Here is a 25,421-nt window from a genome sequence, read left to right as displayed (position 1 = left end):
CCAGTTTCTAATAAACCATTTTACTGGGTTGTTGTTATGAAGCTTGAGCTTTTCATTTTTTACAAAAAAGCTCCACTTTTTAAAGAAAGGTCAGTCAATCTTTTTAGAAAGATTTAATAAATGACTTTTCCCACCTTACAGAATTTAGTCTTTTGTTGAATTGTTTCTGTTCCTATTAAAGCCTCACAAAAATGTACCTTCCATTATATTTCTTCTAATAGGTTTCTCGGCCTTATAACTATAATAAATTTGTCAGTCTAGGTTCGCTGAACACTGGAGTTGAAAATCCTACCACAACAGATTAGAAATATAACCATTTCTAAAACCTTTCAAGAAGTTTTACCCTTTCTTTCAACACATTTTATGTACTCAGCAATTCAATGAATATAACCTTTCAGAGTCATTCTTTAAAGTCTCTTCCTTGGTGATAGCACAGTCGAGCCATTTGATCAGTCAGTCAGAAAACCTGAGTTCTGTTCCCATCTCTGCCAGAGTGGATTCAAGTCTGAACCAACTTGCTGAAAGCCAACATTTTCTTGAGTAGTTCATTCAGAGGAAATGACCAACTTGACCCACACAGCACCTGATTTTTAGAGCAGCTGAGTGCTTAGACCTGCAATTTCCATAATTTTGAGCAGTATCCTTAGCCTTGCTAAAATGGTTGAAAAAAAAGTCTAATAGCATTTTGTTTGGTAACCAGAGATGAAAAGCCTCAGAAGAAGCTTTTATAGCAGATTTTAAAAGATATGAATTTTTTTTTTTTTTCTTGCCTAATCTCTCTTCTCTATTTTGTTTCTATGAAATGTGGTTGTTGGTTGTGGTTTTCCTTTTTCTTTTTCAGAGAGAAGTTACATTTCTTACAAACACAAAATACTGGTTTGATAAACAATTCTTTCCAGGAAATGTCTTAAAGAATGTAACAAAACCTTTAGAATATTAACAACCATCCTAAAAGCAGAGAAGCAAGGATCATGATAAAGAAAAGCAAACAGAATCTATGTAGTTCAAGCCTCGTGTTATAAAAAGAATCAACTTTGCTTTATAACACTGTGTGAAGTATAAATGTCAATGTTTCATATTTCCTTTGTGTGAATGAATTGGAAGGAGAAGAAAGAGAAGAGTTATCCAAGTCATATAAAAGCATAATTCATGAATACTTCCAAGGGACACAAATAATCTGCACTAACCCCAAATTACAGGTTATATTCTATCTGTCAGTTTAATCCCTTCCCCTCAGGTTTACCCATAATCAGGAAATGGAGGAAAAGGTGGATTGTCTCACCCCTCTTCTCACCCCTCTTTACTTTTGAGAGAATTGTTCAGCTGAGCATCTTGCAAACCTGTTATGAGTCATTCTGCTTCTTTGACCAGCTGTGATGGATCTGGTGAGTTTCTGGTCACCTGAGTTCAAGAGAAATGAAGAAGGGTAGAAGAAGCTTTCAGGGTGATCAAGAGAGTGAAGCAAACTTGTTTTGTGAGAAAAGATTAAAATATTTGCCTTATTTATCAAAACAGAAGGAGGAAGAGTATCTGATTTCTACTAACAATAGAATGATAATATTAATCTTGGTGGAAAAGAGATTTTAAAACAAAATTATAGTGCTATGAGAAGAACAAATGGGTGTAATCCATTTGTGTCCCTGCCCATGGCCAGAAGGGTGGAACTAGATGATCTTTGAGGTCCCTTCCAATGTAAATCCCTCTATGATTCTGTAATGAATAAACCTTCTATGGAACAGAGAAGTCTTAGGGAAGTGCTTGAGCATCTGACAGGTGAACTTCTAGACTGAATAGAGAGGGAGGGAGAATGGGGTCATTTTATCACAGACCTTCACCCATCTGTGACTGGGAGCCTGAGTCATGGCTTTCTGGTGACCTTTGGAGGGAAGCCTGACTTGCAGAGCCTTTCCCATGGGAAGTTTCTCATAGCAGACCTGTTCAGCTGAGCTGCGCTGGTGAAATACCAGAATCCCACCACCAGTGTCAGTATTGCTATCAGCTGCTGGTCTTCATTGAGGGAAAACTTGAAAATTAAAGCTCTGAGTCACCTGCTGCTCTGTGCCTCTGGCTATGGATAATATTGCAGAGGGAAAACCTGTAAAAAACACACAATGCACAACTTGTGCAGCCAGCTTGGCTCTGCCTGCCAACTAGACTGTGTTTGTGACACGTTTGTGCTGTGTAGGGGTGCAGGGCATTGCTGCTCCATTCAGGCATTGGGAGGATGTTTTGAACACAGCATCTCTGTTGTGAAAATCTTCCTGTATGTGTAGGCTTCCTAATGTAACCTTCTCTTTGCTTGATCTCACTATGAGCTTTACATTACAAAGTCCTACATGACATTATTTGTGGTTGGCTGTTTGTCTGAACTTATTTCGTAGCCTAAGGCACAGAAAGGCAGGTGAATTTAAATTTTAGCTTTCAAGTTGGTTTTCAAATGCTGCAGTTTAAAATATTTAAATAACAGCAAGTTCTAACAACATTGTCAGATTTTCTTGCACAGTTGACTGTCTTTGGCGTTAATGAACCAGACTGTATTTATGATAAGAGTTATGGACAGCACTGTGGAGTCCAGGCTTTGAATAGCTGGGTAAAAATGTCAGTGCTGCCATTGATGTGAAAAGGGTCAGTGGTTGCTTTTCTGTCATTTATGGTTCAGCTTTGCAATAATGTAGTACTTTCTCTGGAAAGATGAAGCAGTAAAGATATAAAAGATATACATTCCAAGGAATGAGAAAATTACTTTCCTTAGGGAGTACCATTTATTTTCTTCATTAAACCTTATCAAAGAATGATATCAGTTGATGGTTGACGGTTTAATTTCTGAAAATGGGAGTGATGGGCAAAAGCTGTAGAGTTAGAGCAGTTTATATCAGTTTATTAAAGGGGATGCTTTTCTATTTAAATGTGGCCTATGTGTTATATGTAATGCATGCACATATCTCTATTTCCAGTGATTTTTGAAGCTGAGCAATTGCCAAATTTAACACCAAGTGAAATAGTTTACTAGTCCCAAAGACATCAAAGTTCTAAAAGTTTTTTTGAAGATAGATGGCTATTTAGAGAAAAATAAAAGTAGTAAGGAGAGCTTAAAATTTATAAGATGTCAGAGAGTTCATGTAGGCTTTTTTCCTACCAACCCAAGTATATAGAAAGCCAGGCTCCTTAGTTCTGTTGTTCATAGAGCTGCATTTCTACTTAGTATTTTTCTGTATTTAAAGTAAGCGGAATGAAACCAGTTCATATAAGCAATCAAACTATCTGTTGCTAAAATATGACTGGTGTATTAATCAAGCCATTACTGAGATGCTCTAAATTTCCTCTCTGGAAATGTCTCTCTGTAATTGGGTAATCTCTCAAAATAATTTGTGATACCTTTTTACACATTGTGCCAACTGGAATAATCAAATAGGGATGATTAAAATTATGCTTTCCCAGTTATATTTGGAAAACATAGTGTGTAAGTTTTATATACTTTGAATTGTCTTAGACTTGTTACAGACTCTGAGGAGGGACTATTGTTTCTGCACTAAAAGACATGTAGGCAGGTGTAGAAATGGATATTAATGTCTATTCATGTGTGAGAAAATGTGAGTGTTACTTGTAGGAGAGATCATGAAAGCACTGGGGTCCATGGCTAAACCCCACAAAGTATGGAGGTACATCACCACAGGATAATCTCTGCCAGTAAAGGATCATTTCCAATTAATTGCTTGTGTTTAGAATGGAGTGGAAAGGAAATACATATCTAAGGAAAAAGGGAATTTTTCTTTTCCCTTATAGTTTTTTTTTTCTTTTTGTTGTCTCATTTCATATGCTTGCAGGACTATAAGGAAATACAGCTCTGGCAAGGCTGGAAAGTTATGATTACATGTCTTCCTTCTCATCTACCTGGTCTAGCCTATGTTTAGGTTTCATTCACTTTAGATTTCATTCATTTCTCATAGAGAATAAACCGGACTAATTTTAGAAAATGACTCAGCATGATATGGGGGTGAGGAGGAAGAGAGACAGTGAAAGTTCTCACAGCCTACCAGACTGAGATTTATTATAAATGTGGCTTGGGCAAATTGTTTACTTTCAGTAAGATTTTTAAAAGGCAGATAGATTACTGGCTACTTTATGGGCTGAAATATATGCAGAAAATCAGATTAATCTGGGTGGAAACACTAAGTTAGAAATGGCATCATTCATTGTGAACTACAAGAATGTTCTGCAAAGGCCCATTTATGGAAAAACAAGGCAACATCATCAGAGTTCTTTAGAAAGAACCATCCTTTTGCTGTCAGGGTGCAGGATTGTGGTTTGTTTGCCACTACACCAGTGGTGCTCCATACAGATTTTCCCAACATAACAGAGGCTGAAAAATCACTATTACTGAGAGTAGAGGAAAATTCAGACTGTTTTTAAGAAGGGACAATAGAGGATACTCAGGGAAGGTGACAAGGAGCAGCAGACATCAATTCTTACCAGGCTTTGGCAGTCTGTAGACAGGCACATCCTGAACCAGGGATTCTATCCACATCTTTGTGTTTACTTCTCAGTTTAAACTCCTTCATGGCAATGTCTGAGGATAAGGTAAAGAGTACCATACATAAATAAAGACCCAACCTGTCTCTTTATTATGCATCCCCACGCTGCTGCTGTGGATGCACGTGGGTCCACAGCTAAGGTCCCAGGATGCTACTACAGAATAATTACTATTCTTCATGAATATCTTTGTCAGAAGATAGGTTTGCCTAAAATTGCTCAGAAAAATATTCAGTAATGTTGGAAGCCAAGAAATGTAGTGATAAGGTGACAGAAAATTCTTGGCTCTGCTGAAGTCAAAATGAACTTTGCCCATGGCTTTGTAAAGCCCAGATTTTTGCCTTGAGAGTCTGCCCAGACAGCTGCTCTTCCTGGATGTCCTGAGAGTATCCCTTGCCCAAAGGGGCTCCAAGGAAAGGTGTGCTGTCATGTGTTCAGAGCAATGGATTTTAACAGGCATGTGTGCCCTGTGGATGACTGTACTACTCTTTCCAGCTTAGCTATTCATTCTCACAAAGTCAGATCCTGCAGCTGAGCACTTGTGGCTGTCAGTGTTTTCATGCCACTTTGAGAGGGAGGAATGGCAGAAAACATTCAAGTGCAGAGGATTTTGTAAAAAACAGAGGTTGACTTGCTATTTAGAGGTTGACTGGAAAGGGACTGTTGTGAAAAATTAAAGACTTGAACATATACCACTTTTTTTTCTCTAAGCTTTTCCCTCTTCTGTACACACAAATCAGGAAAAGAACCACTCCCTGTCCTTTGGGAATTTCTTCATCCATTTTACAGCAAGTGCTTCTGCTTGTAGGTTTAATACTTTGTGCTGTGACCACCTTAGTGAAATAAATCTATGGAGAGCATGGCCCAGAAGGGAAGCACAGTTTAGTGCACTGGTGAGGCTGTGTCAGACATTAGGTCTCTTGTGCCAGGAAGATTGAAGGCAACAGCCCAGGGATGGGCATTGCTGTGGCCTCGTTGCTGCACTTAGACCCTGTGTAGAGCTCTGCTCACCCTGAGAATTGTTAGTGAACAATCCTCAGCTGGTCCTGTTCCCAAACCTGTCTGCACCAACACAATGGCAAGAGCTCAGCTCCTGCCACAGGCATCATTTGCCGTGTGGCAAAATGCAGCCCACAGATTATTGATAACCATGCCCTAGGAAGAAGTGGAGCTCTCCCGCATATCAAGAATACAATAAAATTCAATAGGAATGTATAATAAAGCCAGGATTAGCTGCACAGAAAAACTTTTTAGTACCTGAGTCCTGTGTGGTTTTGCTCTAATCTGTTGCAGTTGATGCTACAGCCTTATAATGAGGTTAGTTTATAAATTATTAATGGTAATATGAACATCTAGCAGATAAGGATAACATGGGTTACAAGATCATCAGCAGATAATGGTCTATAGCAGTAATAATCAACCTGCTGAACTCTGCTATCACCTGTAACATTTGAGACCTATTTGTGAAAATATCTATTAATTCCTATTAAATATAAAAGGAAGTTTAATACAAAACATGGCCATAATGGGTATAGGTACAATATGAGATCCCTTTTTCAATACTTTTTTTGTCTTCAGGCCCTTGCTTATGATCAGCAAGATCTTTCTGTAAGTAGGAAATGTGTACACTAGAACTCACCTGTGAGGAGAGGGAGATGTACTTCTCTAAATGGGAAGCTCAGGTGTTGAGCTGGGCAGAGGCAATGATGGTTTCAGGGAGAAATGAAAGCATGGAACAGCTGTGGAAGCCAGCTGAGTGACGTGATGTCCTCTGAAGTCACCCCTGGCAGCAGCTATTCCATGTCAATCCAGAGGCAGGTACAGAGCTGTTCTCAGGGGAACAATGTCCTCCTGTGCCTGCCTGGTCACTGAGTACCTCGTGCCCACCTTGGATCTCATGCTCATGTGGGTGTCTGAAAAAGACTTTGAAGTTTGTGTTCTTAACACAAATGTCATAATTGCAGGAAGGCTGAAATTCCACTCTCCTGAATCTTGTTACTTTCTAAAATGCCTCAAGTTTGTGACTCAAATAGTACTTTTGGGCTATAGTGTGAGCTGTAGTAATTGTAATGAACATGTTGTGGAACCAATCCTGCTTTATACAGGGTCAAAAGAATTTTTTAAATTCCAGTAAGTAGTTAAGAGTGAAAATAAAAGATCTGGGGATCCTTTATTTGGAGGTCTGCTGCCATTCAGGTCAGGCAGACTGTGATGTCCCAGTGCTGCAGAGGTGCCACCCTAGAGGGGATGTGGATTTAGTGACACAATTTTCCAAATCCAGTGTGGAAGATCTGACTATAGAAACATAGATATAAATGTATTCCTCTTCTATGAGAAGCTGAACTACAAATACACTTCCTGCTCTTTTCCTTGGCTTGGGACAGACCCTTAGTTTTGTGAATGCATCCATCCTATCTGGGATAATTGTAGGTCTTTCTCCATATTGCTTTGCAAAACTACCTTGTATCCTTCTCAGGAAACTGAAGTCAACAAAACAATGGATAATTATTGAAAGAATTGGCTTAGTATCTGATATTTTAGCAGTTGATAAAATTAAAGAGGGAAATCCCCAAAACCACAAAACCCAGAACAAACCCATTCCCCAAACAATAACCTTGTCAGTCATTAAGTGGGAATAACATACACCAATAAGATTATGATGCCTGCAAATGCACCATATTAAAATAAAATTAGTTTAAAAGGCAGGCACAATATCATCATCAGGTAGCTTTCTTGCAGGGTGGAAAATAGCTTTAATAACTTCATTGTTGGAACTAATATAAAAATATAAAAGCTCTCCTCCCCCCAGTACAGCAGTGATTGTGTTAAAAGGAAGACCTCTGGGTCTTGAAGGCTCTTTTGGTGTTCCCAGCCTATGAAAAATGAGAGATGTGGCCCACACCTGGAAATCAGCAATGCAGAGTGTTGAAATCTCATTTAGAGGTGGGTGTACTTCAGAGTACAGAACCAAATGGGAAAATTCATTATATGGAAAGTTAATGCATCATGCTGCCTAGGAAGGATACTAAGAGGTGGCAGAGGAAAATCAATAAAAATTGAAGTGCAGGCAAAAAGTGGAGAAGGAGCTCCAAAAGGCAAGGAATCCAAAGTTAGTATTACCTTTTTGGACATGTTTTTTGGACTTACTTAGAAGGAAATGACATAATAGGACTTTACTCTCTATTTTGGGTCGGGACAACTGTATAGTCTGAGGAAGAAAAGAGGGTGAGACATGATTCAAGCAGAAAATTTGGGCAGGGGTAGCTGTGTGCTCAGAAAACACCAATCCTGCTCAGGGCTGTTCATTGCTGGGGCTGTCATTAAATACCTGGCAATAACAAATATCTGCTCAAAGCACCCAGAGTGGTGGGTTCTCAGCCATTTGTGACAGAAAGCTCAAAGTCTGACCTGGCTCAGAGTCTGTGGGGATGCAGCTGCCCCAAAACAATTCTGTGAACAAACTGGACACCACCAGGAAGGCATTGGACTGGGCCAGCATTTTGTGCCATGTGTTTCTGACTTTGTGGCCATTTGCAAAGTTGGCTTTATCATTTTGGTTTTTTACCCAGCTACATGCAGTAACCGGGGTATAAAACCAGAAAGAAATAAAGGCATAAAAAATGGGGCTATACTAGTTTTCCATATTTAAGAACTTTGGTGTAATTTGAGCAATTTTATATAATTTATATTAAATTACCATGTTCTTTTTTGCTTGTCATTTTGGAGCTTGTTCTATTTATTTTTGTCTTATCTTTTATGTGACAGAATTCCAGCTTAATGTCTTTTTCTGGCAGTTACATACTTTATCTTTGTTGTGGATACCAGCACAACAAGGTATTTCAGAAACTATTGAGGCTGATGAATCAAAGACCAGCCATTGATCTTCCCTGGGGACTGGAAGGTGCTGAGCTCTGGCTGATCAGGCACCCATGGAGAAACTGGAGGAGAATTTTGACAAATAGAGAAAACTGTTGTGACAGGGCTCTGCTCATCTAGATTAGCCTGAGTCAGTTATTATTATTCCAAGTGCATGCTGCTAGGGGGTCAATAGTGCTTCTGAAGTCCATATAGGATCTATAGCCTGAGAGTAAACAAGCCACCTGCCCCCTTTTTATTTCAGAAAACAAAATAAACAGAGGAGGAAGAAAAAGGTGCAAAGATTTACTTATGGCCAATTTCACAGGCTGCAATCAATTTACAGGTCACTGGGAGACTTTCAGGCAAAGGCATAACATATGTCTAAGAGGCTCAAAGTAGGAAGCTATCTAGAAAATTGGATTTAAGTTATAAGGAAGCTTATTTAAAGCACTAAAATTCAGAAGGCAGAGCCTTTCATAACCTAAGGTACTGAACCTTTAAGAGTTTTTATGATTTCACCCCAGACCAATAAAAGTGTTTTTCAGCTTGAAGTCTAATATTAAGCAGCACTAAGGACTTTCCTTGCTACTTGCAAAGTGTGATAACCTTTCTATACTTAGATAAATAAAGTGTCACCTTTTATTCTGTGTCACCATTTTTATACAGCTACATATATTACAGCCACAAGCCAACAGCCTCTTTTGGTCACAGTCACACTGTATTAAGATTCATCATGAAATGATACTTAATTTAAATGAAATTAAATTATATTTTACATTAAAATGTTTATATGATGATTAGACTCAGAGTTTGTCCAACAGCTCTACACTGAGCCAATGCCATTGAAGGTAATGATTTGAACCTGTTAGGAGAATGAAGAATTGTGGTGCTGATGGTCCCATCAGGCTGCAAGTAATGAAGGCCTCAATTAAGTGGTTTTTTTCCTATGGTTTTCTGTTCTTCTTGATTGTATGCTGATGAAACACAATAAGCACCTTATTACAGAAAAATACTCATTTATGTAGTGCACACAGGACACCTCCATTCCATCCCTCTTGTGCACCCCATAGCAAACAAACAGAAAAAAACAGTCAGGCTTTCCTTAAGAGATCACAATTTCCCTCCCATGCTCTGGCTGAGAGAAGCATAAAGATCTCATTTTATCCTGAAATCAAGCTCATCTGCTCTCCCTTTGCTTTTCCTTCTCAGCAAGGAGCTGGAAGGGATCACAGCCTTCCCTGTCATGGAAGGGACCTGCAGCATCCCAGAACTCCAGGCTGACTGACAGAACCTCACATCAGCAGACTCTGGGGGTCTTTGTGATGCATGGCTGACAAGTCGCTGTTTCTCTATCCTGATGGGAAAATATTTTTAAAGAGTCTGTACTAGATTTATTATTTGGGCTTTATTTGCAGGTTCCCACTGTTGCCTCAGTGTCTCATTCCCTGCCTGAGCAGTCAGGGCATCATTTTAGATCAAAAATCCCAGTGAAACAGATGATGGGGGCTCTGCCATGTTCCCTATATTGAGCCTTGGGCTTCCAGCCAATAATGCCTTCTCCCAAGACAAAACACACGTACCTTCTGCCTTTCTTCTGATGTTGACCCAAAAACTCTCTCTTTCAGCAGCTCCTCAGACAAAGGAACAAAGTATTTATGATTAGATGTAGTGCAAGGATATCCTGTGATATGGAACACAGGACCAACAGGGCTGAAACTGGGGAGTGACAGAAATGATGAGCTGTGCAGAAAGCATAGCTCAGAGACACAGAGACAGGGAAATGAGAAATATTTGAAACAGATCCCATAAGAGACATGGAACTGAATTGCAGAATCTTTTCAAAATTCAAAACCATAGCACAAAACACGAACGGAGCAGGCTTGACTCCTAAACAAGGATTTCAGACACATGGAAGATAACAACTTCAGAAAAGAAAAGCAAGCCCAGTGACTGTCAGATTGATTGAACACAGTGTCAGGAAAGATTGCTTTGTGAGTGTTGCTTCTTAAAGCATTACAAAGTCAGAAAGACATCAAAACCATTGATTGGCAGCAAAGGGGAACAGAAATCACCAGTGATCAATAAGGTGGCTGCCAGCAGGTGGGGATGGCATGTCAGTGCAGGAAGCACTTTGTGGGGCTTCAATTGGCTAAGTAATAGGAGTGGGACCAAGTCATTGATCCAAACTATTTTTATGTTGTAAAAGGTCTTGAAAATAAACCTTCTGGCAATTGAATCCACTTAATAAAAATGCTGCTATTATTTGTGCCTGCTTAAAATGACTGCTAGCAGCCTCTGGAAGCCTTAAAGGCTAAACTTGTTAGCTATTTATTACAGAAGATGTTGGGATCTCTTGATACCACCAATTAATTCAGGCATATTGTTAGTAGTGGGAAGTGCTGGTAAATCACATCTCTGTTGCCAAAGTATTAATGAACTACTTACTGCATCTTTCCACTTGATACAGGTCTCAGCCAGGCCTCATTCCCAGGCATGGGATCCAAGTGCTTTCTCCAAGGTTTTGTCCTTTCTCTTGTCCTCTGCTCCTGTATCTGTTGCTCACCAGGAGGAGCAAGAGCCTCCTGCTCCTGGGCAGTGCAGGGACCTCTGCCCTGTTTGTTGTCTGTGCAATGATGACCTGGCTGGCACCAGCTGGGGGCTCACCTCAGAGGTGCTGCTGTCCAGTGAAAATCCTGGTTTTTCATTTAAGGAACTGCCTTGGGGTGTTCTGATTTCTGTAGCTGTTTCAGAGCTGTTTTTCTTGTTCCATGGCTGCCCCAGGTCATGTTCCCACTGCCTGACCCTACCTTCCTTGTGGCTTGCCAAACTCTGGTTTTTGTTGTATCTACTGAAGATGTAGGAACACTTACAGCCTTCCTTCAGGAGTGGTGATTCAGGAGACAAGCCTCACAGCCTCTCTGCTCCTGCCTCTTCCAGGCCCTCTCCCTCCATCATTTCACTAGGCAATGCCCCTGTTCATCCTGTCTTGGCTGAAATTTCCTGCTCACTGACCATCCCAGTTGCTCTCCTTTTGTCTGTCTTCAGTGGGGCTACATTTTTTTTTTTGTTTGTGTGGTTCTCCCTTCCCAAAATGAGATGGTTTAACCCTGCTGTGATGAGACTGGGAGATGTCCTTACCTGGTCCCAGTGTAGACCTGCCAGACCTGCACTTTGCAGCCCATGGGGCTGGCTCATGGTCAGCTTGCCATCCTCTCCATCCTTCAGGCACTTCCCAGACAAGCAGGATTCACACAGCTCTTTTCCCATATTGTTGCTGTGAAGTGTTGTGTACCCACCTACCTGTGCATGCAGGGGCTGCCATCTTCTCCATGGAGGTGAAGCAGCCAAGCTGGGCAGAGGAAGCTTCCCCTGGGTGCCTTCTTGTGGTCTGGAAAAGTTATAGAGGGCAGTGGAAGTGCTGGAGCATCCCCTAGAGCAGGTGTGGCAGGCTGGGAAGCAGCTCCCTGCTGCTCATGCAGGAGGCAGCACCCCAAAACAGGGACTGGAGGGAGCACCCTACAATGTGGGGGGCTTGGCAAGGGTCATCAGGCTGCTGTGCAGTGTCCTGCTGATCCCAGTCCCCATCCAGTGTTCCAGGATCCCTCTTCCACCCAGTCAACCAGAACACAGATCTTACAGGTGAGAATGCAGCAGCACAAAAGGCAGCAGATGTAGTGTATTGATTTTAATCAGCAATTTTACATCAACAAGCAGTTTGACTTATTGATGTTTTTGTCCCTGTGCAGGTGCTGCTGTGGAGGCTGAGTGCTGTTGTGTTTCTGAAGGCACTGCCAGAAGCAGATTGCTACAAAAATTTGTCCACAAACCTGAGTGGCTTCCCCCCAGGAACAACAAAATTGGTGACACAGCCCTGAGCACAGAACCAGAGTGGGAGGTGGTGTTGGAGCTGCCAAGGTTCTGTTGCAAAACATGGAGAGCATTGATGGCATCACGTGTGTCCACCTCAGTGACAGCTCCTGGCTGGAGCAGCAAGGAGCTGTGGCTACTAACACAGTCCATAGAGGGTTTTTGCTGCATTCTCTAGGATTTGGGACATCTGTGTCCCCCCAGTCTGTCTGAGATGGGAATGAGTGCTTTGCTTTTCCTGCCACAGTGCTGGGTTAGTGAGCAATGCCATTCATCAGCAAATTGTGATGGTGGCTTGGTGGAAGCCCCTGCTTCTCCAGGCTGGTCAGGCAGAAATAGATGGAAGGAAGGAAATGTCAAAGGAGCTGGCAAGAAAGTGCAGGATCTGAGGTCCTGTTCAAGATGGAGACAGTTCCCTGTCCAAAAGGGATTTTGATGGGTCACAGTTGTCTGGGGAGGAGCATTGGTGGAAAGGGATGGGGTTATTTACTGGCAGCTCTCTAACAGCTGGAGACAATTAAGAAGGGAAAAGTGAACTCCACTGTCAGTGGCAGTTCCCAGCTGAGTACTGCTTGGAAATTTGAGATCTAATTAAAGCAGGCCTTGGATCTCATCATTCCTGCATGCCTGGGACAATGAAATACTGACTCCTGCATCTGTTCCTTGTGTGTACTCTATGCAAATAAGTAAGAAGTCCGTAAATACATCAAAAACCATACTTTATTTTATGTATAGCAATACAATTTACATATTAAATAACACTATAATAGAATGATTTGATATAGTTTAACATAACAAAAAGAAGATTCTTCAAGTTACAAAAAGCCCCCAAACAAAAACCAAAAATGAACAAAAAGTCTCCCTCAAAATACTCCCTCCCACCCTTTCCCCAAACCAAACACCACATTTTTATTTTTCTTCTGAATGGATCAATGAGACAAACGTATCTAGTGACTGGCTAAGTCTAAATCCTGTTGCACACACTGACAATGGAATCCAAAGAAAAAAAAGAATCCAACTTTCACAATCACTGCCCCAAAGAAATGACATGTGTGGAAATCTTTTTTGGAGTGTGATGATGGCATCTCGCTACCTTGAAACACAGAAGGTTTGTAGTCACATAACCACCACAGAACTAGGAAGGAGGTGAAACTAGAAAAAAATTAGCTTTATATGAAAATATAAAATTCTATGATTATATACCATAGATACAAAGTTCCCAGAAGATGCTTATCTAAGCAACAAAATATTTACAGTTTTAATGACATTGCTATTTTAAAAATGAAGGAAAAGAAAACAGGAGTACACATGAATGCTTCGGTCTTTAGAAACAATGGCTGCTTGCTAGTCTCAAGTGTTCTAACAAAACAAAAAAGTCACTACCCCAAATGTTGGAGAGTTGTGACATTGTATAAAATTGACTATCTCCTCTTTTGGAGACGTTTATTCTTAAAACTCAAGACATTTTTCTTGAAATTAATTATCCTCTGTAGAAAATGCTTCCCTTTGCAAATAGTTAACAAAAACACTAAAAACAGTTTAACAGCTAAGACAAAGTAGAGGCCAAATCTCTTTATTACAGTTCCTCTCTTTCCTTATTTTTGCATTCCTTCTCCTTTGATAAGTGAAGCCAATGCAGTTCACATTGTTAGAATGGCAGCAAGGAGAAGAAGAGCAAAGGGTAACAGTGAATTACATCTGAAAAAAAAAGAGAGAAAAAGAAAAAGAAGAAAAGCAATGCAGTAGATTAACAAATAGGCATTTTCCCTTCATATAAAAGTTCACTGGCACCATTTGAACATAAACTTCGGAACAAAAGATCTGATGTCAAAAGACATGAATTTGAGAAAGACTGCTAAATCTTCATGACAACTACAGTTTTTTTTTAAACTAAGTTGGTTTTGTTTTGCTGAGAATTAGTAGCATGTATCTTTGGTAGAATTCATATCTGTAATTTTTAGCTTTTAAATAAAATACATCAGCTTTAAAAAAGATTAATGAGAAGGTAGTTGTGCTGTATCATAAAGATTCTTCTCCTAATGTTCCAATGTGTCATTCTGTGTTCAAGCAATTTGAGCAGTCAAAAACTGGAAACACAAGTGAAATTTTGCAGATCCTGTAAATGACTCCACTAACCTAGAGCAGACCCACAGTACAGAAACAGTCATTTACAAGGACAAGTTTAAGGGGTTTGGATTTTTCTTTTTCCCTGTTTCTAAATTAGCATTTGGAAACAGACACTGAAATACTAAGGACAAATGCTGTTTAAAATGGATGTTCTTTAGACATTGATCCTGCAGAGGACTCAGGGGTCTGAGTGGTCCCAGCGGCTCCCCCAGACCTTCCTACCAAAGCCAAGCTCACACACAAGAGTGTTTGGAGGATGATTCTGAGCCTGCCACCTATTTCAGATGTTCAGATGACACAGAAGCTTTCCAAGCATTCCCACTTGGAAAGCTTGGCTGCTCTTATGGTCTCAAGACACAGTTCACGTCTTTCACACGGTCTGTGGGCACAGGACACGTGCAAGACGTGGAGAAATGGGATTCTCTAAATGTAGACATGTGTGTGCTTCAGTCCTTTGTTCCTTATTTCTCAGGGCTGGTGCTGAGGACCACACTCTGATATAGGAATTTTCTCAGGTCCTTTTAATTTGCAGACCTGCACATTGCCTGGGAACCTTTGATGCTTGACAGACATCCTGACTGAATGGCAGGAGCTGGGTACAGCCGAGGGGGTGGGGTCCCAAAAGCAAGAGGTGGTGATTTGCAGAGCAGGCCTTGGGCTGGACACTCGTGGGAGCATCAGGAGGGTTTATCAGTGCCCATCTCTGAGCAGACACTGCTCCTTCTGCACTCACTCAGTCCCAAGGAAAGGGTGCAAACCTGTGTAAGAGAGCAGAACTGCAGCTGCTTACAGGAGGATAGATTTGGCTCTTCTGTGTGTTTAATCCTGACCTTCACAAGCAATATCTAGCTTCACCTCTTCAAGCCTCGTGCATCACTACCATTATTGCCTACCTGGCTGTCAGCACAGCACTTAACTTACAGCTGGAGCTCCCTTATGAAATAATCCATGGAGAACTCATAGAATATTATTTCCCCATGGATTAAACCCCAAACAAGCATTTCAGGTGTTGGAAAATGCAAATGCATGGATTTCCAAAGCATCTACCAAAGTTCAACCCCCGCAGCCTTCATTCATTGATGTTTAAAGCTTGTGAGAAGGTAAGGAATTAAAGCAAGGGTGTTCAGGCAGTGTGTCACAAACCACAGTTATCTTCCATCATGCCACTGAAATGAAAAGTAATCACCTGAAAGTACTGAACAAATCCAACCTTTTGATGCCTGCAGTAATCTTTGTGTCACTGAGTTGTCAAGGTTTGAATTTCTAACTTCTCCCTACGTCTTCCCAGGAACTTAAAATACGTCAGATTGAACTGATCCAACTCAGGAGTCCCTTTGTGCTACCAGCTGGCATTGGCTGACTCCAGGTTCAGGACTGGGGGCACAGAGGGGCTCAGCAGCCTCTGAGGCTGATGCAGGCTGGCCAGAAAACCACTCAGCAAAACCTTCCAAGCCCTGGGAGCAGCACTTGAGAACTTACTTAAACCATTCTGTTACTGGGGTGCAGTGACTGGAGCGCCATCCTAACTCCTACTGACTCCCACCTCCATGCAGCGCAACGGGGATGCAAACTACAATCTTCTGAAACATTCTGCTGATATTTTATTTGGACTAGCTGTTGCTGGGCATGGGATTGCCTTACTGAAACCATGGGCTTGTTAAATTGTTTGGTATTAGCAATTATTGGGATTGCTTGGATGGAGAGATTCAACAAATTGAGAAGTAAAAGGTGACTGTGTAAAAGGCTGCTGATGAATCCTTGAATACTTTGAATCTTTCTCTTACTAAGATAAAAGGCCAAATGTTAGCACATACCAGCTTGCACAGCTCCTGTGCTCTCAGTGAGGCTGTATCAGTTTGCATTTTAAGAGATTCTGAACCAACGTATCTACTCTCAATATCCTTTTAAGCAGTTTGCTTTCAGCTTCCTTGTGAGTGAAAATAAACAGAACCTTGCCAAATGTCCGGATTTCAGCAAGACTGGACTGGCAGAAATTAATAGGTTTACATTTAAATTTAAAAAAAAAAGTTGCAATATTTTGACAGGTCCTGAAAAATTACAATGCATGTTTTCTGTAGTTTAGAAGAAATTAATGCCATGTATAAGGGATAGTGCCTTTAACTGTACACCAAGGGTCAGCATGACTGAAATCACATATTTCCTTTTCCAGGCAGATTCAATAACCCCTCCCTACTCAGCCAAGCCACGAAGGGCACAACTAATTTTACTTTTCTGGAGAATTAAGCATGTTCTTACTTCTTTTCTTAAACAGGGACTGACCTTGTTGAACTGCAACCAAATACAAAGGAAGAGGGAGCCAGTGAGGATGTAAACTTAAATGCTCAAAACAATAATTACTGACATAATCTGGGGAAAACCATTCTATTGACATGGGAGGGAAAACACAATAAACTAAAGTTTTGCTAAAGAATTAGTCTGGCAAAAAAAAAGAGGGAGAATGTAACTTTATAGGTAGTTTTTTTATTAGTTTGCTTCACCAGTAAATATGGATCAGTACTTTATGTTTTAGCACTAAAGTATGAAAATTACACACCTGTAAAAATGGCATCTAACAGTTATGAAATTAAGAAACGCCTGTCATCATGTAACATACCATTAGGTGTGAGGTCATATTCAAGAAATAGTAAGGAAATTAGATGTGTTTAAAATATTGAATAGCTTAGTAATGTAAAATATTGCTACCTTTAATATATCTGAAAACTGGTCTGATTTTGGGTTGTCGTAGATTTCTCACTGTATTGGCTCCGATGAAAATAAAACCAAAATACTTTCCCATCACAGGGCTGGTTAAAAACCAAAATCAACATTTTCCTGAATACATGGGGAAACTTTGAAACTGTAAATTCAAAACTTATCACTGCATCCCACATAAGAATTGCATCTAATTTATAATTATCTTGTATGTAATTCATATATTCCACGTGAAGCAAGTCTCAGGCCTGTAAGTGTACAACACAGCAATTTGAAACAATACAGAAATAATTGTTTCAGCTCCACAAGGCTCTTGGACCTTCACTGTAGCTAATAATCACCTGCCACAATTTGTCAAGAAAGGATGAACACTGCTCATCCACTCCACTGGAATGCAGAACACCGTTACCAAAACTTTGACATGATCACTAAAGAATAAATATGGCATGAAGGGGTACAGTATCTGTTGTAGAAAGAATCCATCTGGCCTAGCATTCAAGATTTAAGATTCCAGGGTCACTGTAGTTAGCAAAACTTCACTGCATTTAAACAAAACAGAAAAAGCATATGTTTGTTGTCATGGAATGTCACATCAGGGCTTGTCTTGTATTAGGATATTATAGGCAGTAACACTGATCATATAGTGCAAACTAGATAAAATTGCGTTTCACTGTGTGAAATAAACAGAGGTGCAAATGCTCAGTAGGATACCATTAAGACATAAAATGGCAAAAAATAAATATCAAAACTTTTATCAGTGTAAAAAAGTAATTGGGTTATTGTATAACCTAGAGTCTGGCAAAAAAGGCCTCAAAAAAGTTCACTCAGTCTTCAGAAGTTCTACAAATTAAGTGCCTTTTCAGGTTTCCAATTAGACAAGAGACTCCATGCTTTCTGCAGGATCAGATTCGTCACTGGCCATCACAGCACCATTTTTGTCCAGTGTCATGGGACCATTTCCATTCTCCTTAGTGCTGACCAAGCTTAGCATTGCCTTATAAAGAAACTGGTACTGTTCCTGGAAAAGAAAGAACAACTTATTTCAATCCTTTGAGTGTACATAAATGAGCGGCACTTTAATTTGCCATTTCCAGGGAAGGTCATGGGCATTCATTACCAGAAGCAAACATATAGCAAAGAAATAGACTTAGAGCAATTACCTCTGTTCATCCAGTTTAACTTTGTCAACCCAAACTCCAGTTCTGAGTGGATTATATAATTTCTGATATACTGTTAAACACTTCAGGAGGGTGGAACAAAACCTGAGGCCACAGCTCAGCCCCAGGCCACTCCCTGTGTGGCAGAACCTTGTACCACACACACTGAGGGAAGGGGCTGCTCTTGCTGGACACTCAGGGAAGAGCCTCATGTCCCTGCAGCTTCACCTGCCCTGAGCATCCCTTCAGACCACAAGGTGCCAGCTCTAAAGAGGCTGGCAGGCAGATGGTGACAACTGAAAGGTCATTCTCTGCTAGGACTTGCCTGTAGGCTGCTCCTCTCCAAAGTATGAGAAATAAGTTAAAGTGCAAATCAGAGACTTACAGTGTGGCTTTGAGGTTACAAAAAAAGACAACTACAAAAAAAGTTCAAATGCAAATTCTGCCTGGTAGCAGATGCTGTGGGGCTTGATAACATACACAATGCATGTTTTAGTTCATGCTTTTGGTCTCAGATGGAAACCTTGTAAACCATCTATTTATAGTCCATTCAAAAAGACTTACAATGTCTGTAAATACTCCAGGCCGCATAAGATTTATCATCTTTGCCACCTGGAACACATCGACAGCATTTTCATTCTCCAGCTGCTGAGACAGAGTGGTAAGGGCACAGAGAGTTCCTGCTGACACTGCTCCATACCTGGAAAACCACACCAAAAGGAAGGGTTACTCAGAAACACACCAGGGCACTGACACAGAGCCATGAAAGTGTTGTTATAGACTTATTTCATTACTGCAGTTCCTCTTTGTATTTACTAAATTCTTGTTTTATAGTGGCTAATTTTTTGTCATTTTAATTCATAGAAGAAATTTGATGGCACACCAGTAATCTCAGGTATCTGCTCTATTAAACACAGAACTGTATCAGCAGCAGAACATGAGCCATTCCAAAATACCCAGCCTGGAGATGGTAACACTGAAATCAGTTCTCCCACACCACATGGGCTGAGAGCATCTGCATTACAGTAGAGTGCATTTTAAATTCATTAGTGGGAGCTCAAGCAAAACATGAGTGATTAGAAAGAAATGAGACTTTGCCTCTTCCTCCACATCTGACAATTGCAGGAAACTAACACAGCTCTGTGGTGCTCACAAGTAACTGGGGCATATCTCAAAGTCCTGCCTAGGTCTGATTCATTGGTAAAGGCAACATCCCTGGGCCAGGCACCCAGGAGACATTTCAGATTTTGAAGAGTTGAGCTGTATTGTCATGTAATAAAACCCCAAGCAGCAGTTATTCATCAGGAGCCCACATCAGTCCTCGAGATACCCTTGAGATACTGGTCAGGTGGAAATCTCACTGCTGCAAGCCTGGGGAGTGCTCAGGCTGCAGGTGCAGGTGTAGGCACAGCATGAAGGACCCTACACCATAGAGGAGCCTCCACTCTCCTCTGCTCTCCTGGTACTCAGGAGACTGAAATTCTGTCCTGGCTGTGCTATGGGTCTGCTCTGTGACTTGGAGAAAGTCTGTGTTTAAATGTTCCCATTGGTAAATGGGGTCACCAGTGCTGACCTGCTCTCTAAGCCACTTTATATGGAAACTGAAATAATCAGCAAATGCTGCAATACCATCTTGTACTGCAAAATTACCACTAAGATTTGCACAGCAATCCCATGGAAATCAAGGCATCTAGTAATGGGAAACTACTCAAACCACAGTGGATGTGCACTATTGGATGTAAGGTCTAGAGGAGAAGCAGCAGCACCTGCTGATGGCTGTGACTCACCCACAGGGACAGTGGACAAAGTGCCCAATGCATGGACTTGACAGGACACAACTAAATCCTTCTGAAGGTGTAATAGCATAATTTTCACTTGGGCTGGTAATTTCCAGATCCCAACAATCTGAAGACTTTTCTTGCAGAAAATTATGCAGCAGATCTTTACATAGTTGCCTACACTTGGGCAGTTACATTTAAAAATCTTGACAACTGTCTCAAGATGGAATTTCTGAACTTTTAAAAATGTTAGCAAGTTCATCCCACCGTGTACTTCCTAAATACCACATAAATTTAGCTATCTGCAAATTCATATATTTGGAATTAATCTGCAGTTGTAATTATTAGTAGATTATGTGATATAGCTGTTGCATGTAGCAAAGGGAAATTTTCATTTTCAGCTACATTTCCTTAGACTCCAATTAAAAGCAGAATCCACATTATGTATTAGGCGTACAGATAAAATCATTGAATATGACAAATAAACCAAAAAAGCAATGTACAGAAAGAATGACTCAGCATTGCTTGGAATGCAATTTTGATTTTCTTTTTTCATCTAGCAATGAAATGCCCAAATCAATAATGTTTCTAATTTTGTAAAACATAATCTTAAATACTGCAAGAGCAGCAAAACTTCACTTCAGACTACCCAAAGCATGAATATTAAAACCAGGCTGGAATTAATCAGTGCTGGTGAAAGGCAGCAGAGCTTAAAGTCTGCATAAGCAAGGCAGGAGGAGGTGGTGGAGAAAAACTACTTGCTGCAGCCCGGGGCACCATTTGCAGGAGTCAGTTGGGAAAAACCTGCTGCAGCAGCAACAACACCTGGATGTGCAGGGAAAGCTCTGGCAGCACCAGTGGGTATCAGTGTCCTCCTGGGGCACAGCACAGTGCCTGCTCTGACCACTGACACACCAGAACGTGGCACTCAGGCTGCTGCAAAGGTTCCCAAGGCATTCTCACTGATTCTGTTCTGTGGCAAAGGCTGCAGTGCAGGCGGCTGCAGGTGGAGCAGGAGTTTGTGCTGGCTTGGTGCTCGCTCTTAGGACAGCATGAACAGTGTCAGAAGTTGGGCTTCCTTGGGATTTTAAGCACAGAATGACTCCAAGAAGTGCTCTTTCCCTCCAAGGAAATCAGGTCAGAGCCAGGCTCCAGCCTCACTGCAATGGTATTCTGCAGCTCCGTAATGTGTGTAAGTATTAATATGCAATGCAGTACTTAGCACTCTTCATAACTGGGTGTTCAAGCATAGCTGGTGAGACAATGCTCACCATGTGCTACAAAAGAGACAAGTGTTGGGGCATGCTGGCCTGGAGTCAGTGGGCCCTCTCCCTCCCACTTGGCACTCTATGAGCCCCTTGGAATATTTTTGGGAAGCAAAAGGAGGAAGAATAAATCTGCTTTAGAAGACCTAGGCCCTTTGTCACAGGATATTTCTGCTGCTTATCATGAGACACAGCTGAGCCAAGCTTGTTCTGTCTTACATGGCACATAAAACCTGAGCTGGTAGACAGGAGCCTGAGCTGTTTTGAAACTTGTTTCCATCAGCCCACATTAGGCTGCTTAGAGCCTTATCTAAATCAAAGCTCTGCTGGGTTCTGAAACAGGTTGTTGGATTTGCTTGGAATATTTCCAGGAGCAGAAGAAGCTAAGATTATAACCAACACAAAAAACACACTAAGCAAAATGTATTTGGCCTCAGATGCCCACTGAAAACTCATCCTTGGAAGTTGATATATTCTTAATCTGTTCCCTGGACTACTAAACCCCATGTACTCCATGCAGAAATAGACATCAGTCCTAACAAGTGTCTTTCAGCTGAGTGAAAATCTGCACATAAATGGGAGAAAAGTGATGACTTACTCATCATGAACTATGGTGGGGCCATCCCTTGTTAAGGCCTCTTCCTTGATTACATTGATAAGTTCAAAGGTACTGCTTATGGGAGCGTCGGGGTTTGGCCATTTGGGACACTGAAAGTGGCGAACTTCCAGCACGTAGTCATCCTGCAACACAAACCAGCCTGGCATGAGCTCCCCTTCAGCCATCCACCACAGGGACAGAGCAAAGAGCCTCACTGCAAACTGGGGGGAAACTTTCTTCCTCCAAACAGTTTACTTAGACAGAGGACACACAGCTCCAGCATCTCTGTAACAGCGAGCACCCTAAAATAATGCAAGTTTGACAAAATGTTTAATCAATAAAAGATTTTCTATTTAAATTCAGGGCTCATATCAAACATCTCTCAGAGTCCTTATGGCTCAAAAGTCAAGCAAGAGCAAGCAAGTCAAATTTAAATGGGCTTGCAAACAAATGTCTTGCAGCAAAGTCCAGCTGCAATCCAGGTAACAAACTAGAAGCAGGTTTATAGTTTAAAAGAATCAAGCTTACATTTTTATGATTAGTTAAGATGCCTAAACAATTAAACTATAAATACCGAATTTTGTAAGCAGAAATAAGACAATACACCTTGGTAAAATCACATGTCTTCACTTTCAAGCAAGACACACAGTTAATACTACTAATACTAGCCTTACTAGCTACAGGAATCTACCTGGCAGTAGAAGATGTGAGAGGGAGAAGGAGTCAATGAAAATACCTTTCCCCTGAGAGCAACATGCATCCACAGTAAATCCTTTTCAAAAATTTTCTGAATCTTCCTCTTCTGTATTTAAATGGCATCAATATAATTTTGGTGAGAAGCTAAGACTCACATTTGAAGATTTACTTTACCTGGGTAGCTTCAAGGATAAAGTCATGGATGATAATTTGCTCTTCATTAGAGAGGCACAGTCTGTCTTTGCTGATAAGGGTCACAGTAAAGGCCTCACAGTTCATGGATTCCTCACGACTTGGCCAGTACACAAACTCATCTTCTGCCTGGAGAAATGAAAGAACACACTACTGCAGCCTTTCAGATACCTTGGTGTAACTGATAAATCCAGTGGATCAAAAAATTGCTTTGATAAATAGAGATGATCAGGAACTGACCTTTAAAAAACACTTCTGTCTAAAACAAATTTACTATTAGGGTAGGCAGCAAACCTGCCAGAGCCTCCCTTTGTGTGTTGAAACAGGTAACATCTGCTTTTTAATTGGTTTCACAGGGAAATTGTTATCTTAGCTCACTCATACTTAACCTTTGTATTGTATCCCTGGCTTTATGACCTCCTGCCTACACAGTTTTGCTTGAAAGTCAGATATTTGTTTAGAAAAAACTCATTGACCTTTAAAAATGAATGACTTGTTATTTTTAATTTGTGTTTATTGTGGTCTAATCCAAAACTCTAGGTTTGTGGACCAGGCCTAGGTAGGAGATTGATGGATACTTATGTAAGACTTGACTTTTTAGGAGTGAGCAGAGGAGTGAAGTGGAAGAGAAAAACCCAAATATTCTTAGCCTTGAAAAACACACTGGCTAAACTTAATGCAAGTTCTCCAGCAAAACACCTCGACTGAAGGGACACTAAAACCTCAGTGGGACTGGAAGGCTGGAAGAAATTCATGCTGAAGTAGTCTGACTGGGAAGATGTAAGTCAAAGCTGTTCCTTAAAACAGCTGTCAAAGCCCTTCTTTGAATTCCTAATGTGCTGCAGAGAAGGGAAATTATGGTCTGTCACCACCTACATGCAAAGTCTGTTTCTTCTCCTGGCTTCAAAGGTCTATGTCCTTGCAGCATGAGCACAGAATTGTCCTGGCCACATGCACAGAGCCAACCCATGTTCTGGACATCCCATCTCTCACTCATGAGCAAACATGAACTATGAACTGATGTCATCCTGCCATGACCTTGTACATCTCTCTTAAACCAAATGTATTTCTGTGGGTCTGCAGCTCTGATACACAAGATACTGTTGAGATTTGTGCTGTCAGTGTTCATTCTGAACATGTGATTTAAGGTTTTACATCCTTACTGTTCTGCCCTAAATAAGCAGAAGTACTGGGAAGCAGAGTAATATGGCTGAGTGCCAGGCAAGGGACCTGTCCTGCCACTGACAGGTCCTCATACAGGTACCTTCCATTATTGTCTTGTCCTTTGGCACTGCATATGCAGCACCTTGGTGCTGTCTGAATCCTGTGCCACCCCTTCTCACCAGCCACACACCCCCCACTGACCACTGAGCCAAGGCCAGGTGCCACTGCCTTCCTGGCCACCTCCACCTGGGAATGGTGAGGGTGAAAGCATTGTGCCTGAGCCCAGCATTCCACCTTTACCCTTTGATCACTGTGGTTCTGCAGAGCTATTTCATGTACATGTGAAGACAAGCTCAGCCTTCATTTCCACCTGACATACTTTCATTTCATAAGCACTTTCTGATCTGATAGAATGTCTCTGAGTGCTCTTTGCAGTGCTGCACTCCCTTTCATCCCCACACACAAGCAGCATATTGACTGCTGCCTCTTTAGTAGCCCCTCATGACTGCTATTTTCCTGCTGTAATGAAGGTGGTTTCTCTTCCACTCTCAGCTACAATTGTCTGTTCACCTCAGTGATGCGTGCATGAAGAAACGAACCGATTAGTTCCTAATCCTTTTCAACACGCCCTCTTGAGACGTGCTAGTAAATCTGGAAGTAGTGATTAGCACTTCACCTGTGTCTCCTTATTCTATCTCTCTGTCTGACTCATTATTTCCACTTAAATTAACATACTTGTTTGCTTCTTACTTTCATTAAAAATGGCATGTGGAGCCTTGCACTCCTTGTCTTGCACGGCCTGAGCCTTAAGCTCACAGCAATTATCCTCCTTTCCCTACCTTGCATTTCTGCTCCTCTCGAAGTCTTTACCATAACCCCAGCCTCTCCAAACCCTCACAGTGCTTGCATCCTGCCAGGCAGCCCTCAGGAGCCTTGCAGATGCTGACAGCATCTGTGAGCACTGTGGTCCCTGCAGCCCTGGATGTCCACGGGTGAGTGCAAAGGCAACAGCAAAAGAACAGCCCCCACATCACTGAACTTATCTGATTTTTTTAACCAGCTTATGGCAAAGTTTGAGTAGGTGGCTCAAAAACTGGCTTTGCTTTCAGCCACAAAACAGCCCCAGCAGGCAAATGAGTGACTCTGTGCAGTGCCCAGCTGGGCTGTGACAGTGGCACCATGCAAGGAGAGACATGGCAACTCACCAGGCTCTGGTTGTCCGGCAGCATGACAATGATCTGTGCATTGTGGTCCCAGATCATTCGCCAGAAATCTTTAGTTGTATGTGGCAGTGGATGTTGGGTTATGATGAACTCGTTACTCCTGTAGTAGCCCTTTGGCAGCAAAACAAACACACAGTTACTTACTGCCTCCCATACTTTTAAAGCATTGATTTAATTTCTGGGGACCCTATTTCATTTCACATCACAATATTTTCGCAGACTATATTTTCTTAACTCCATTTCAATCCTACAGA

At 41.3% G+C, this 25,421-nt stretch overlaps 1 protein-coding gene across 1 annotated transcript in view; it reads right to left on the bottom strand.

Moving 5' to 3' along the window:
* Positions 1-14,150: 14,150 nt before the first annotated feature.
* Positions 14,151-25,421, bottom strand: part of PTPRG (protein tyrosine phosphatase receptor type G) — a 391,006-nt gene continuing 379,735 nt past the window's right edge. The window contains exons 25-29 of the mRNA XM_063164912.1: positions 25,150-25,278; positions 22,763-22,909; positions 21,893-22,035; positions 18,816-18,951; positions 14,151-18,112 (exon numbers count right to left, since the gene is read on the bottom strand). Of these exons, the coding sequence (XP_063020982.1) occupies positions 17,966-18,112; positions 18,816-18,951; positions 21,893-22,035; positions 22,763-22,909; positions 25,150-25,278 (702 nt within the window). The 3' untranslated portion in view covers positions 14,151-17,965. The remainder of the gene's footprint in view (positions 18,113-18,815; positions 18,952-21,892; positions 22,036-22,762; positions 22,910-25,149; positions 25,279-25,421) is intronic.

This window comes from Melospiza melodia, chromosome 10 (assembly GCF_035770615.1).
Source record: "Melospiza melodia melodia isolate bMelMel2 chromosome 10, bMelMel2.pri, whole genome shotgun sequence".
Lineage (NCBI taxonomy): Eukaryota > Metazoa > Chordata > Aves > Passeriformes > Passerellidae > Melospiza > Melospiza melodia.
This window is presented reverse-complemented; position numbering and strand designations above follow the sequence as displayed.